At 40.3% G+C, this 15,432-nt stretch overlaps 2 protein-coding genes across 2 annotated transcripts in view; one reads left to right on the top strand and one right to left on the bottom strand.

Annotated features, from left to right (window-relative positions):
* The window catches only part of ANO3 (anoctamin 3), a 620,027-nt gene that overhangs the window by 461,336 nt on the left and 143,259 nt on the right, over positions 1-15,432 (top strand). The window lies entirely within an intron of this gene.
* Positions 1,988-15,432, bottom strand: part of MUC15 (mucin 15, cell surface associated) — a 36,602-nt gene continuing 23,157 nt past the window's right edge. Inside the window, exons 2-4 of the mRNA XM_073604549.1 lie at positions 11,083-11,875; positions 8,925-9,080; positions 1,988-6,050 (exon numbers count right to left, since the gene is read on the bottom strand). Of these exons, the coding sequence (XP_073460650.1) occupies positions 5,905-6,050; positions 8,925-9,080; positions 11,083-11,848 (1,068 nt within the window). The 5' untranslated portion in view covers positions 11,849-11,875 and the 3' untranslated portion in view covers positions 1,988-5,904. The remainder of the gene's footprint in view (positions 6,051-8,924; positions 9,081-11,082; positions 11,876-15,432) is intronic.

Genomic DNA, 15,432 nt, shown 5'->3' with positions numbered 1-15,432 from the left:
TTTTGATAAAATACTGCATTCATCTTGCCAAAAATTTTGACCAAATTTCCTGTGCCTTTGTAGCTCACACATCCCCAAAACATCAGCGATCCACCTCCGTGTTTCACAGTAGGAATGGTGTACCTTTCATCATAGGCCTTGTTGACTCCTCTCCAAATGAAGTGTTTATGGTTGTGGCCAAAAAGCAAAATTTTGGTCTCATCACTCCAAATGACTTTGTGCCAGAAGGTTTGAGGCTTGTCTCTGTGCTGTTTGGCGTATTGTAAGCAGGGTAATTTGTGGTATTTGTGTAGTAATGGCTTTCTTCTGGCGACTTGACCATGCAGCCCACCTTTCTTCAAGTGCCTCCTTATTGTGCATCTTGAAACAGCCACACCACATGTTTTCAGAGAGTCCTGTATTTCACCTGAAGTTATTTGTGTTTTTTTTCTTTGCATCCCAAACAATTTTCCTGGCAGTTGTGGCTGAAATATTAGTTGGTCTACCTGACCGTGGTTTGGTTTCAACAGAATCCCTAATTTTCCACTTCTTGATTAGAGTTTGAACACTGCCGATTGATATTCTCAGTTCCTTGGATATCTTTTTATATCCCTTTTCTGTTTTATACAGTTCAACTACCTTTTCCCGCAGAAACTTTGACAATTCTTTTGCTTTCCCCATGACTCAGAATCCAGAAACATCAGTGCAGCACTGGATGAAAGATGCAAGGGTCAGTCAGGAGTCCAGAAACTCGTTGACCTTTTATACACACACACTAATTACAAGCAAACAGATCACAGGTGAGGATGATTACCTTTAATAGGCATTCAAACCCCTTTGTGTCAACTTGTGTGCATGTTATCAGGCCAAAATCACCAGGGTATGTAAACTTTTGATCAGGGTCATTTGGGTAGTTTGTTGCCATTATGATTTAAAAAGAGTAAACACAGTTGATTGATAATAAATGGCTTCAGCCAAACACTAACTATGAGTGAAAGAAATGTTTTTGTCTCATCATTCATATTCTCTGAAAAATGGCCAAGAAATCATAAATTGTGCCAGGGTATGTAAACTTATGAGCACAACTGTAGCTGCAAAGGGTTGGCCAACTCAATATTGAATCCTACAGACTAAAGCCCCATTCACACTATTAGATTTTCTGCAGATTTGTGTCTTCAGATTTACCAAGACCATATGAGATCAAACCTTAAGAGTTTCAATTTGTATGCAATCAGGCAGGCCCTTGCACTACATGGTTTCGGTAAATCTGAAGACAAAAATCTGCAGAAAATCGAATAGTGTGTATGGGGCTTAAAGCGGAGTTCCACACAAAAGTGGAACTTCTGCTTTTCGGAACCCCCCCCCCCTCTGGTGTCACATTTGGCACCTTTCAGGGGGGAGGGGGGTGCAGATACCTGTCTAAGACAGGTATTTGCACCCACTTCCTGGCATAGACTCCCACGGGAGTCTATGCCTCTTCCCGTCCCTCCGCGCTGTCTCCTGAGAAACACACAGGTCCCAGGAGATAGCGGGGACCAGTTACTACGCTCAGCGCGACTCGCACATGCGCAGTAGGGAACCGGGAAGTGAAGCCGCAACACTTCACTTCCTAATTCCCTCACCCAAGATGGCGGCGGCAGCTGCCAAGAGTCGAGCGAGTAATTTATTTATTAAAAGTCAGCAGCTGCAGTATTTGTAGCTGCTGGCTTTTAATAATTTTTTTTTAGGTGGACTCCTGCTTTAAGACTGGGATGCCATTCAAGTTCATTTGTGTGTAAAGGAGGATGTCTCAGTACTTTTGGCAATAAAGTATGTGTATATATATATATATATATATATATACACACACATACACACACACACACACACACACACACACACACACACATATATATATACACACACAAACAGTGTAAAGTGGTTTGAACACTTTTTGTAGTGTCTCTTAAAAAAAGAAAGAAAAAAAAAAAAAAAAAAAAAAAAAAAAAAAGAAGAGACACAAAAAAGGTTACATGGAAATTCATGTTTAATAAATACTTTAATATAGAATAATTTTTTCAACAAAGTAACATTTTCTTATGTACAATGTGTTTATGAAGATTGAATCAATGTACAAAGGTCTTTCTGCATGAACACAAACATAAATTATTCAATAAAGCATGTAACAAGTTGTCATTCCTATGTGATGTTTGGCTAGTGTTGAAATATGGTGTGACCGCCTTACAAAGTCCACAAACTTGCTCTGTTTCAGAAACTAATATTTGAATATGAGCTGGGGGGGGTGGCAAACAATTGCCAGGTCGTCTGGCTCTAATCACGCGCTTCAAAAAAAAACAAAAAACAAAAAAACCACCCCATTGGAATCCATGCGTCTGGTGCCCCCCTATGTAGATTAGGGGGCCGGACGCATGGATAGAGTGGGGGGGCGGACAGCGCCCCTGCGCCCCGTATAGATGGGCCGCCACTGCTAAATACCCAGGTTGAGTTCAGGTTGTTGGCTGTAACTTTTACACTGGTTATATTTATGTTTCAGAAACCCAATTGTTTTGTTTTTTTTTCTCAATTGGGTTTTCCAGGCAACATTGTAGAAATGTCAGGGCTGCCATTGCCGACCCTCCTTTTGAAAATGCTAATTCCTTAACAGTTATGTTGACCATTCTGCTTAATTATTATTTTCGGCACTGATTAAAACTGATAAGTTCAGACCCGACTGTGATTTCACTAGCTGCATGCTTCAAGCCAGTGACAGAAAACTAATATTTCCAAATGGATCAAAAGCTGCAGACCCAATATTTCTTTTATGGCAAGTTTCGTATAAAATAATTGAGCTTCTTCAGTTGCCCCTTTGACATTTCCCCCCAAGCCACCACTACTTTCATTTATTAAAATGAAGAGGAATGCCTTGGCATTTCCCTTGTAGGTTAGGCAAGTTGTATTACAGTTCACCCAATCTCTTAGGTCAAGTTCACATATGTGCGGCCACGGTTTCCAGCATGAGGTCAAGATTTGTTCCTGAATTCATACATGAACTAGACCCAGAAATATACAGGACCCCTTTTGGAATTCCCACCCCGGACATTGAGAGCCGGTCACACTCGCATGTCATGCAAATTAGAAGCGGCGAAATCCACAACCAATTTGCACATATGTGAACCCCATGCCTTAGGCTTATCCCAGTTGTATGACTTTAATTTGGTTAGCAGCATAAAAAGTTTAGCTAGGGTTCTACTGTTGATAAGGAGGGAGTTCAGAAACATGAAATCTAGGCAGATTACTAAGCTTGTCAAAAGTAATGGGGAACTTTAGGCAGGTGAACCAAGATTATAAGATTATCTGTTACCTGTGTTTTTATTATAGCAGTTACTATAAAGCATAACAATTCACAAATGCAGTAACACTGAAGATTATAAAAACAAGCAAATCTATTGGTGGTTTACCAATGTTAAGCTGGCATCCAGAGGCCTGTTTGACAGTTCAGCTGCTTTGCAGAGCATCCCAGTAGGATAACATCCCTGGGTGCTATATAAAAACTATTGCAATTTCTTATTGGCCACCAATGTGATTGGTAGTCTCATCAGACATTAGTAATGGAACAAGGTGGTCAGTGCTGTGTGGCAACCATGCAAGCTCTCTGCAATTTTTTTTATTTTTTAATAGAGCACTCCAGGATTTGGGGCTACTGGGATGTTCTGCAAAGAAGTTGGATACATGTGCAAATACCTAGAGCTAAAAAATACCAGCTCCACATTGTTAAACTACCCCATAAAAAAAAAAAAAAAAAAAAAAAAAAAAAAGAAAAGACGACGTACAGAAACAAAAAAGGACTACAATATTTTTAGCTTCCCTGTAACAGTATCCAGCTGTTCTCAGGTGAAACTGTTTCTATTTTTTACATTTTTGCCAATATATTTCCTTATAACAAAATGATTTTCATAGGCAATAGTAAAATAGTTGCACCAAAGATAGTAGAGCTACTATCTTAAAAGCAATCTCTAGAGGTGCCAACCTTCATTTATACTAATTTCTATGAATGCATAATAAAATATACTACATGCCTTTTAAGCTCTTTTGGCAAAGTTGATTTAATATGGTTGTAACTACTAATGTGAAAATTGGACAAGGTACATCCTTCTATAGTATACACTTGTCTCAATCCCGAGCACTGAGTGTAATTTCTCTCTGATCTGTTTTCTCTCTGCTGTCTGTATGAGTCATTTCTAATAGCCAATGCCAACACAACAGCATCCTGAATGACGAACCGGCCCCCTTCTCACACCCAGCAGGTGACCAATGTCCTCATCAGTGCATGTTTCTCATGATTCTGTGTAGAGGGATGTCCATTCCCTCCAATTAGCTCTCAGATTACACTGAAGCTCTCTGCTTAACTATGCAGTGTACTGCATATCAGATGCCCTCTGCCTTCTACCGATGAGAAATAGTCTTTGATCTGTGTTGTTTAAATGGATGTGGAGGAAAAGTGGGTGAAGATAAACAGATACAACTGTATAGGAAGATTTGTTTAATCTGTGTATCACCTAAGGCTAGGCATTTCACTGGGAATAAGTAAGGGTTTCCAACTATTTTAATCTACAGCAAAGCAAATATCATTTGTTTAAAAAAAAAAAAAAAGCAACTAGTCTTCTTGTGGTTTACAAATATGCACACATACTTTTCTTGCTTGAAGTAAATAGGTCAAAATAGTATATGGCTCCTGCTTTTGCAAATCGGTCTTGGAAGCTGTAGGTTTGTAGGCTGTCAGCCACATCCTCTGGTTGCATAACTTGGCCGTAAACTCAAACAAGTAATCAGACCAGGAATCCTGGATTTCAATAGCTGTGTTAGTTTTTCCTGAACAGCAGTAACACAGGTTATAGGAACGTAAATTGTTGGCTACTAATCAGTGTTTGGTCAAATACTTTTGATATCGTCACCAAGTGGCTTATTTTATTTTTTATTTTGGTAAAGTAGCCATAAAATCAGAAAGTGAGCTGTATATGAGTAAGCCTAGGCATTACTTTGCCTACACTCATATCTGTATAGCTGTAGAAGGAGAGTCTCTGCCGCCTTTGCAAGACTCTTGCAATTTGACGTGAGATTTGCAATGCTTGCTGGAGAAGAGTTTGTATTTGAGAACCTAAAACTGTATCTAATCCCTTCTTCAGTAGATCCTGATCATCCTGTACTTCTTACACCTCTCCTTCTGGAATATTACCCCACCAGTTATCAGATCCCCACTCATTGGGGAAGCAGTGGGGGCAAAGTCCTGCATTTGCCAAGATGGCCAGCCCCATATAGAGACAGTGGATTGGGGCAAGGCAATTTGGTAATAAGCAAAATGTCAGCTGTGGAAAGCCTACAGGCAATACTGATGACTAGTCCTTTGTCCTCTGCTTGCCGTTTTTTGGGTGCAGCTTCCAGTGTTTAGCGCCTCTTTTAATCTTTCAGCAAAGATATTCATCTGATTCATCTGAATTTTTAAAATGACATTTTCCACTTTCCTGCTATGTAATGTTCAAAAGAGATGCAAGTGTAGAACTAAAATCATTCACTATCAGTTACTACTCGTGCTTACAAAATACTTCAAGATGGAAATTATTCTCCCCACCCCAAAATAAAAAAAAAAAAAAAAGGGAAGAAGAAGTGGAAAACACCACTCTTGGTGAAAATTTGATTTAGATACATATGCAGTTAATATCTTAACTGAACTTATCTGAACTGTCATATCAGGGAAAATTTTAAATAAAGCCATTTTCTTCTTTTACTGCTGAAAATAGTCACAGAATATGGAATATTTATTAATTGGTTGTGCTGTGCAATTGTCTTTTCATTTGTAACATAAAAGTAGAACAGTTTCCTAAAATAGTCCAAAATGGCTTCCATGAAGAATGTTAATTCTGAAAATCTCTAGAGATGGAATCCCCTTGATTAATGGGGTTTAAAACTATCCATTCCAATAGTTTCATGTGGTCTACCACCATTGTAGGGAGCTTCCTCTACGACTGTGGGGTTGTAAAAAGATGACTCCCCATAGCTGACATCATAGGGACTTACAGGATTCTCCAACCGTAGTACTGAAATAGAAAAAGGAGATTATTAGAGGGAGTTATTAAAGGGAAATTACTAAAGAACCAACACACTGAAAGTTTAGATGTACTGTAGATCACAAAACCATGTGAAATGCAGTTCTAATCTACAAAAATCATGGGTGGAAGGAGAGAAAGTTGCCCAATCCCCCCCATCACCACAATCCATGTTGATAGGGGAATGCCTCCCACAGCGCTATTGTGTCCTGCCAGCAGGGGGGGGGGTGGCGTGGGAGTGGTTGGAGCCGATGCAGAACATCATAACTACTAGCGGCTATAGCCACCGGCAGTAATTGAGGTAAAAAAAAAATCCCACAGGCTGATTGTATCCATATCAATTGGTGGATCGATTTGGATACACTCAGCCTGCCCATACCTGGATCAAAACTTTGAGAGTTCAGCAGGGACCCTGTATGGCTGGATTTACTCACTCAAACTTCTTACTAATTCTGACATCCGCTGCTTGCCTCTATGGCAAGTAGTATGACAAAAACCAAGAGGTGGAAAGAATTATGGACAGATACTACTGAACTCTGACATCTGCAACTGTGATGATAATGATGACATAATGGGGTCGATTTACTAAAAGCAAATAAGATTTTCACTTTGTAAGGGAATTTATTTCTTAGCAGTTAATGCGGTGAAAATTCACCTGGCAAAAAATACCCAATTGTGCGCAAGGAAAACAAAAAGAAAAAAAAACACAAACAAAAAAAAATTCCTGTATTTTGCTATCACATGAGTGGATAATTGAAAACAACAGAGCTTCACCTCACTCACTAAGCAAAGGGAATTTCTTTTGGAAAGGAAATGTTCCATTGCAGATGAGCAGTCTACTTGCCTTTTGCAAATTAACCCAGTTCAGCGAGCAACCGAAAAAAAAAAAAAAGCACTGATTGCAGCTAATAGCACTGAGCACACGTGACCTAGTTGTGAATGTCAAAAAAGAAAAAAAAAAAAAAGAAGAGGAAAAAACACACGCATACGCACTATATTATATACAGTATATATATTTATTACACATACACAGTATCTCACATTTTTGTAAATATTTTATTATATCTTTTCATGTGACAACACTGAAGAAATGACACTTTGCTACAATGTAAAGTAGTGAGTGTACAGCTTGTATAACAGTGTAAATTTGCTGTCCTCTCAAAATAATAACAGCCACTAATGTCTAAACCGCTGATAACAAAAGTGAGTACACCCCAGAGTGAAAATGTCCAATATAAGCCCAATTAGCCATTTTCCCTCCCAGGTGTCATGTGACTCGTTAGTGTTACAAGGTCTCAGGTGTGAATGGGGAGCAGGTGTGTTAAATTTGGTATTATCGCTCTCACTCTCTCATACTGGTTACTGGAAGTTCAACATGGCCCCTCATGGCACAGAACTCTCTGAGGATTTGAAAAAAGAATTGTTGCTCTACATAAAGATGGCCTAGGCTATAAGAAGGTTGCCAAGATCCTGAAATTAAGCTGCAACATGTTGGCCAAGACCATACAGCGGTTTAACAGGACAGGTTTCACTCAGAACAGGCCTCGCCATGGCCGACCAAAGGAGTTGAGTGCGCAGCGTCATATCCAGAAATTGTCTTTGGGAAATAGACGTATGAGTGCTGCCAGCATTGCTGCAGAGGTTGAATGGGTGGGGGTGGGGGGTCAGCCTGCATCAAATTGGTCTGCATGGCTGTCGTCCCAGAAGGAAGCCTCTTCTAAAGATGATGCACAAGAAAGTCTGCAAACAGTTTGCTGAAGACAAGCAGACTAAGGACATGGAGTACTGGAACCATGTCCTGTGGTCTGATGAGAACAAAAACAATTGGAATAATGAATTTGAATAATTGGACATTTTCACTTAGAGGTGTACTCACTTTTGTTGCCAATAGTTTAGACATTAATGGCTGTGTGTTGAGTTATTTTGAGGGGACAGCAAATTTACACTGTTATACAAGCTGTACACTCACTACTTTATATTGTAGCAAAGTGTCATTTCTTCAGTGTTGTCACATGAAAAGATATAATAAAATATTTACAAAAATGTGAGGGGTGTACTCACTTTTGTGATATAGTGTGTGTGATGTGATGTATATATATATATATATATATATATATATATATACACACACACACACACACGCACACACATATACATATATATATATTTTTTTAAATTAATTATACATACACATATATACACACTCTCTTTATTTTTCTCTACAGAAGTATAGGACTTGATAAGACAGACATCTATACTCACCTCCCTGCTGCAGCATCGGCCTGATCCTGTAGCTGTCCCCAGCAGGCTCTACGCCCGAGAACTGAGCAATCACGTGACAGATAATAGTTAAGTTGTCCTGGAGAATAGAGCAGTAACTGTCAGTCACCGCTCTCTGCTCTGCCCCTTCCACGCTAACTGGAGTGATAGGCTAGGGCTAAAGAGGGGGGTGGAAGCAGCTGGCTCTGGTTCTCAGCCTCATGCTGAGAGACAGAGCCAGCTGCCGATCAGGCATCTGGGTGGATCCCAACAATATGGTCAGGATACTTCCAGAGCCCAGAGCGGTTCTGTGATGTAAGCCTGCTGTTGGCTGATTCTGGGTCACAAGAGTGCAAAGAGTGCACTCCTGTGACCCAGAAAAGTAGAGTGACCAAATAAAGCTTTGACCATACTTCTTTTAACTCATCAGAAGTCAAGCATATGAGGCTAGGAGAAGTAGGATTTTTAAAAGTTTTGATTTCCTCAATAGTTTCACAGTGGTAAGTTGCATAAAAGGGTTTCCTCCCCACCCAAAACTTTTTGGTGGGAGATATCAATAAGCTTTTAAGTGAAAATCAACAATTGAAATTAGAATATCTTCCATACCTGGGTCATTTCTACTTTCTTCATATAGTCGTCGGTGGGAAAAGCCTCTGCTTTTTTTCGATCCACATAAGAAATAGGCAGCTATGCAGGCTAAAAAAATTCCTAGGAGTGATCCAAAGATTGCACCTAGAATAACTCCAGTGTCACTCACTGTATCTAGGAAAGTAAAATGTATAAGAATTATTAAGGCTCAGTAAAATAACTAAGAGAAAGCAAAGCAGAACTTCAAGAACTTTAGATAGCATTAGGTGTAATTGCATTGCTGTCAGGTTTTCAATTATGCAAAGGACGTAGAGAATAGCAGCTCCACCCCACTTATAATGCAAAGATTAAGGTTTCATTTTAAATCATCAAAAAAAAAAAAAAAAAAAAAAAAAAAAAAGAAGAAGATTCACAGAAGTAAAAAAATCCACCTTTAGACCCCTTTCACACCGAGGGCGTTTTGCACGTGCTATAGCGTTAAAAATAACGCCTGCAATCCGCCCTCAAACAGCTGCTCCATTGTGTCCAGTGTGAAAGCCCGAGGGCTTTCATACTGGAGCGGTGTGCTGGCAGGACGTCAGGAAAAGTTGGAGCGGTGTGTTTACCGCTCCTCCACTGCTGCTCCCCACTGAAATCAATGGGGAAGCACTGGAATACCGCCGGCAGAACGCCCCGCTAGCGGCCAAAATGCGCCGCAATTCCGACGGTAAAACGCCGCTAAAGATAGCGGCGTTTTACCGCCGATGCTATGGGCGGCTCGGTGTGAAAGGGGTCTTAGACATTTCATCCCAGCTTAGATTCCTCTGCTCTTATTCAGTCCTGAAGAGGGTTGATTTTTCCTACCCCAAAAAAGCATTGCATTCTCTTGATGAATTGAAATAAAACCTGAACTGGACTTTATACATGGTTCGGCAGTTCTGTTCTCTACCAAGTTTGCATGTTTCCCTAATGACTTTCTACAAAAGTACTAGAAAAACTCCCATATAAAAAACAAGGGAGGAAGTGAGAGAAATCTTCCTAGTAAAGACCCAGACTGCAACAAAGTATCATCAATCACGATGAACTCTGGCTACCGATGAAGAAAGACGCAAAAAAAAAAAAAAAAATAAATAAAATGGTTTCACCCAACGCTTGCTCCTACCGACTGACAGCTCCGCTGCCTACCTGCCGCTAAATAAACTAATGAGGTCACATGGAGTAGGGTTACTTGGTGATGCCATCGATCAACTGGGGCATGCTAGGGCAACCCCAAAGCATAGTTTATTTAGCATTATGTAGGCAGTGGAGCTGTCAGTCAGTAGGAGCCAAGTATTGGGTGCAGAACAGTTTTTTTTTTGTTTTTCCTTGTATGGTTCAGTGACCAGCGTTCATTTTTTTCTTTCCATTTTGGTGTGGGGTCCCCCTCAAAATCCCTACCAGATCCGAAGCAAAAAGTATTATATAAAAGGATAGCCTAGGTCAGTCTTTTTCAACCAGGGTGCCATAGTACCCCAGATGGCCTTCTGGGTTCTTCAGGGGTGCCTTGGCAAAATGCCTAAAAATTACCTCAAATTGCCCAGAAATTGTCAACAAGCCAGTGAATGGATCTAAACTGCCTTTTTGTTACACAAAGCACATGTTTTTTTGTGCAACGTGTGGGCCAGTCGCTGGCATCTTATAATTGATGTATTGGTTGATAAAAGGAGGACATCGGGCGCCTACATCCTTTGTTTTCCACTCCCCTGCCTCTCTCCATCAGCACCGGGGTCCGTCAGCTGAGAGAGATAAACCAAGGGAGAAGAAAAACACTGAATGCTAGTCAGTACCAGTGTTCAAAGGAGTATTTGCCTTGTAAGAATAAATTACATCTAACATTCGGTGTCCATGTATGGATGTAGCTGCATTATGTAAAGCTATTTGTTAAAATTTTTACATTTTAGAATGGTGTGCCTCAAGATTGTGCAAAGGTGCCTTGACTCAAAAAAGGTTGAGAAACAATGACCTAGATAACAAAATATCAAAAGAATACTGCTGCCTTGAAATGAACATGTGCAATATTATTTATATGCAACATTTCATGTCTTCCTGACCTGTCTAGTTAAAAAAAACAAAAAAAACAAAAAAAAAACAAAAACACACACACATTTTTTTTTTTCCCACCAAAACAAAGGTTTTACATGTAAAATCGCTTTCATACCTTTAGGGCCTCCTGACCATTCACTTTGGTTTGTTGTTGCCAAATATCCTGATGTTGTAATACTGCTGGTCAGTGTGCCATTGTTCAATGGAGTAACTGTTGAACCTGGAGCTACCGAAGTACTACTGCTATTAAATGGAGTGCTAGAAGTAGATGTTGTGAAATCACTGGAAACATTCATAAAAGTGGTGTTGACTGTGGTTAAATTTGATGTAGCTGTGGTGGAGACATTTGCAGGAGTCCCATTGATGACTGTGTTGTTCTCCGAGGAACCTGTTGTACTGGAGAAATTTGTTGAGATAGTGTTGACTGTTGTAGATTTTTTTGGAGCTGTTGTACTGGATTCATTTGAGAATATGGCTGTTGTGCTCGGACTATGTGTGGTTAAAGAGAAGCCAGGCACAGTAGAGTTCTGTGATGTTGAACTTGATTGGGTAGTTAAGTTGGACACATTTGAAGAAGTGGTGATGTTTGTGGTTATAGTTGATGTATTTAGAGGAGTGACACCACTAGATGAAGAATTTAAAGTGGTGGAAGCAGTTGTAATTGGGGTTGTATCAATGCTGGTAGCAGGTGCAGAAGATGTCAAGCTTCCACTTATCCAACTATTGGTAGTCTGCAAAGTGGTAGTTATGTTAAAGCTAGTTGACTGGACACTAGGGCTTATAGTAGTGGGATTGATTGTAGAAGTCTCATTTACTTGGCAACTGGTCCAGGAAAAGGAAATGGCCATTAACACCACAATCTCTCTTAACCTTGACAGCATTGTTCCTTATGGAGTATATGATTAAACCTGTAAAACAAAGACATGTATTATAGCAATCTGATTGGGTGTTATTTATTCATGAGCGCCAACATTTTCCATTGAACTGGATAAGACTTTCAAGCCCAGACGGACAAATCAAACACAAATCAAATTGGCATAAGTATGGGTGAAGTGGACTTCCCCATCTAAATTATATCTGCATGGATATTCGATGTGCAGTATCAAAGAGGAGGTTGTATGGTCACTGTGCCTCTTTGTATGCAATAAGCATGCTAATGCATCCTAAGTTCTCCACCCAAGAGGTACTACATAGTTGTCAACTGTCCCGGCCTGTCCGGGACACTCATGAATTTTTAAAAATATGTCTCAACACGACCTTGACCCTGGCTCTGTCCTGGAGATCTAGGCCGGTCACAGACAGTCAAAGATATGCCATTATGACATTCAAAATATCTCTTTCTCTCTCAAGATCGCTGGTGGCTAGAGACATGATTAACCCTTTTACTGCAAGCAGATACCGGTTGGCTGGACATAATTAACTATTTCATTGCTGTCAGATCCGTGATGGAAGCACATAATTAACCTTCTTGCAGAACCACGCCCATATTAAATTAATGCCCCGCCCCTGATTACAATACATGCTCTGCCTACCGAGGCGTTCTGGACACACAGAAAAAAAAAAAAAAAAAGTGTCCCTAAAAACCTTTTGAATTGTTGGCAACTATGGTATTACTTGGATGGTCTCTTGGATGATCTCTATAATCGCCAATCAGCTTCTAAGTGTGTTTGGCTGGCTTTGGGAGGCTCATGATTTTTCCCTAAAGCCCAGGTGATTTATTGTACAGAAAACTCTATCCAAATCAATCAATGTCCAATGTACTGGCAGCCACTAAGCTAAGGCAGTGTTGCCAATCGTCATTATTTTTACTGGCAGCCAGTAAAAAATAGGCACTTTTCTCCTGCCAGTAAAAGGAAAAGGTTGCCAGTAAAAAAAATATGTCTGACGCTTGGCTCAGAACTGTGCATGTACAGCTCGGGTCCGGAGCCGGCTGAGACCATCCAAGTGCCTGCTACAGTGTGTTCTGGGCCATACCGGCGGGGGGCAGGTCTGACAGAGGTGGTGCCTGAGCGTGTCGGGTGATGTCATGGTGCAAGGAAGCCAAGCATATTGTACTTATTTGTAGCTTAAATACTGAAATTTGCACTTAAAACTGTAATTTTGTAACTTTTGGAAATGCCAGTAAAAACTTGGCTGTGCCAGTAGATTTTGGGTGTTGCGTCAGTAAATTTCAATCTGGTTGGTTGGCAACACTGAGCTAAGGCCACATTATAAACGTTTTAATAAAAAGGGAAACCAAGTGTTGTGGTTACCTTTTTAATGTTTAGAAGCGTTTAAAATGGTTTTAATTTCTGTTCTATTTGTAAACACATTTTTTTTATAAGTAAACATTTAATACAAAGGATCCCAATGGCTTAGCTAAAGATCCAGCACAGCAGACAGTGCCTGCTATGAGACTCCTTTGTTTGACGGAAAACTTCAGGCTCAGTATGAACTGTCACTGCTTTGATTTTGCATTTACGGCTGGGTGCAGATAGTTTGCTGTGTTCAGAGGATGCAGCAGCACTGTTATGGCCACAAACACACTGGTTGATAGAAACTCCACAGAAACTACCCTGTATGCGAACTGTCTGTGGAGTCAGTTGGAGCTCCTATTCACATGCAACTGCTCTGATGATTAGATGCATATGACCAGCAGCAATGACGGCCATTGATTTGTACACAGTACAAATCTGCCAGTTGCTGCTGTTTTCTATTGTTTCTTGCAAGCAGCCGCCCATGTGAATATAACAAATTTTTTTTTTTACATTTTTAGCTTAAGCTATTGATCTCAGTAAACAATTTTTTTCTAGCTGGCTATATAGGAGATAGACCATATTGTCAAAAGTATTGGAACGCCTGCCTTTACACGTATATTAACTTTAATGGCATTCCAGTCTTAGTCTGTAGGGTTCAATATTGAATTGGCCCTCCCTTTGCCGCTATACCATCTTCAACTCTTCTGTGTGTCTATGGGAATGTTTGACCATTCTTCCAGAAGCGCATTTGTGAGGTCAGGCACTGATGTGGACGAGAAGGCCTGGCTCGCAGTCTCCACTCTAATTCATCCCAAAGGTGTTCTATTGGGTTGAGGTCAGGACTCTGTGCAGGCCAGTCAAGTTCCTCCACCCCAAACTCGCTTATCCATGTGTTCATGGACCTTGCTTTGTGCACAGTCATGTTGGAACAGGAAGGGGCCATTCCCAAACTGTTACCACAAAGTTGGGAGCATGAAATTGTCCAAAATGTCTTGGTATGTCGACACCTTAAGACTTCCCTTAACTGGAACTAAGGGGCCAAGCCCAACCCCTGAAATACAACCCCACACTATATTCCCCCCCTCCACCAGTGCATAAAGCAAGGTCCATAAAGACATGGATGAGTGAATTTGAGTCCTGAGCTGAACCCGATAGAACATCTTTGGGATGAATTAGAGCGGTGACTGCGAGCCAGGCCTTCTCGTCCACATAAGTACCTGACCTCACAAATGCACTTCTGGAAGAATGGTCAAACATTCCCATAGACACACCTAAACCTTTTGGACAGCCTTTCCAGAAGAGTTGATTCTGTTATAGCTGTAAAGAGTGGGCCAACTCAATATTGAACCCTACAGACTAAGAATAGAATGCCATTAAAGTTCATGTGCGTGTAAAGGCAGGTGTCCCAATACCTTTGAGAATATAGTGTAGATTAAAACCATCTGGGAAGGAGCCTAAAGCTCAAACTGCTGGTTATAAATATTTTTTATAAAATATTTAAACGGACAACAAAACCTTTTAAAAAGGTAAAAAGCCCTGACCATTAAAGAGCAAAAAAATATATACAAAACCCGCTATGCATCCCCTTTAAGTATGATTTCAAACCCCATTCACAGACCGATCATGTACCTCTGATCTGCATTTTTCTGGCATTATATACATATACTGTATAGTTTTTGAAAAGGTGATGTAGCTTTGTGGCTTGTAAAGTAATTACACTATCTTATATTTTAATGCTTTGTTATTAGATCGTAAAAGCCCGTAAAACAAACACTGGCACAGCCACATACTTTGGCAGGTCTCCAGCCTTCAGGAGATTGCTTCAGGGCTTTATATTGCTTTCTTTTATCTTGGCCATGTGACATCTTAGGTATACATACTTCACCCACCTTCGGTGCTTCACCTTGCCAGGTTTCCTAACCTCCAAAAGAAAACATTCTGAGCTTTATTTGGCCACATCATTGCCATGGTGACTTACTGGAGGTTTCAGTTGCCGTTACGCAAATATATGATCTCGTTTCAAAAGGACTCTAAAGATCTTAACTGCTTCTGTTCTTTATGCTTGTGCAACAATTATTAATCTACAAATTTATCCAACCATTTTTTTGTAATCACTTCACTGCGATTTTTATGGTATACTGAGAGTTATAATAACCTATCACACCACCTAAATACAAGAGTTCAATTACAGGTGGAGACTTGTGGGACACCTGGAGTCTCACTCCTGC

The sequence above is a fragment of the Aquarana catesbeiana genome, linkage group LG11 (genome assembly GCF_042186555.1).
Source record: "Aquarana catesbeiana isolate 2022-GZ linkage group LG11, ASM4218655v1, whole genome shotgun sequence".
NCBI classification, from domain to species: Eukaryota; Metazoa; Chordata; class Amphibia; order Anura; family Ranidae; genus Aquarana; species Aquarana catesbeiana.
The sequence above is the reverse complement of the archived record's forward strand: the minus strand, read 5'-3'. Positions and strand labels throughout refer to the sequence as shown.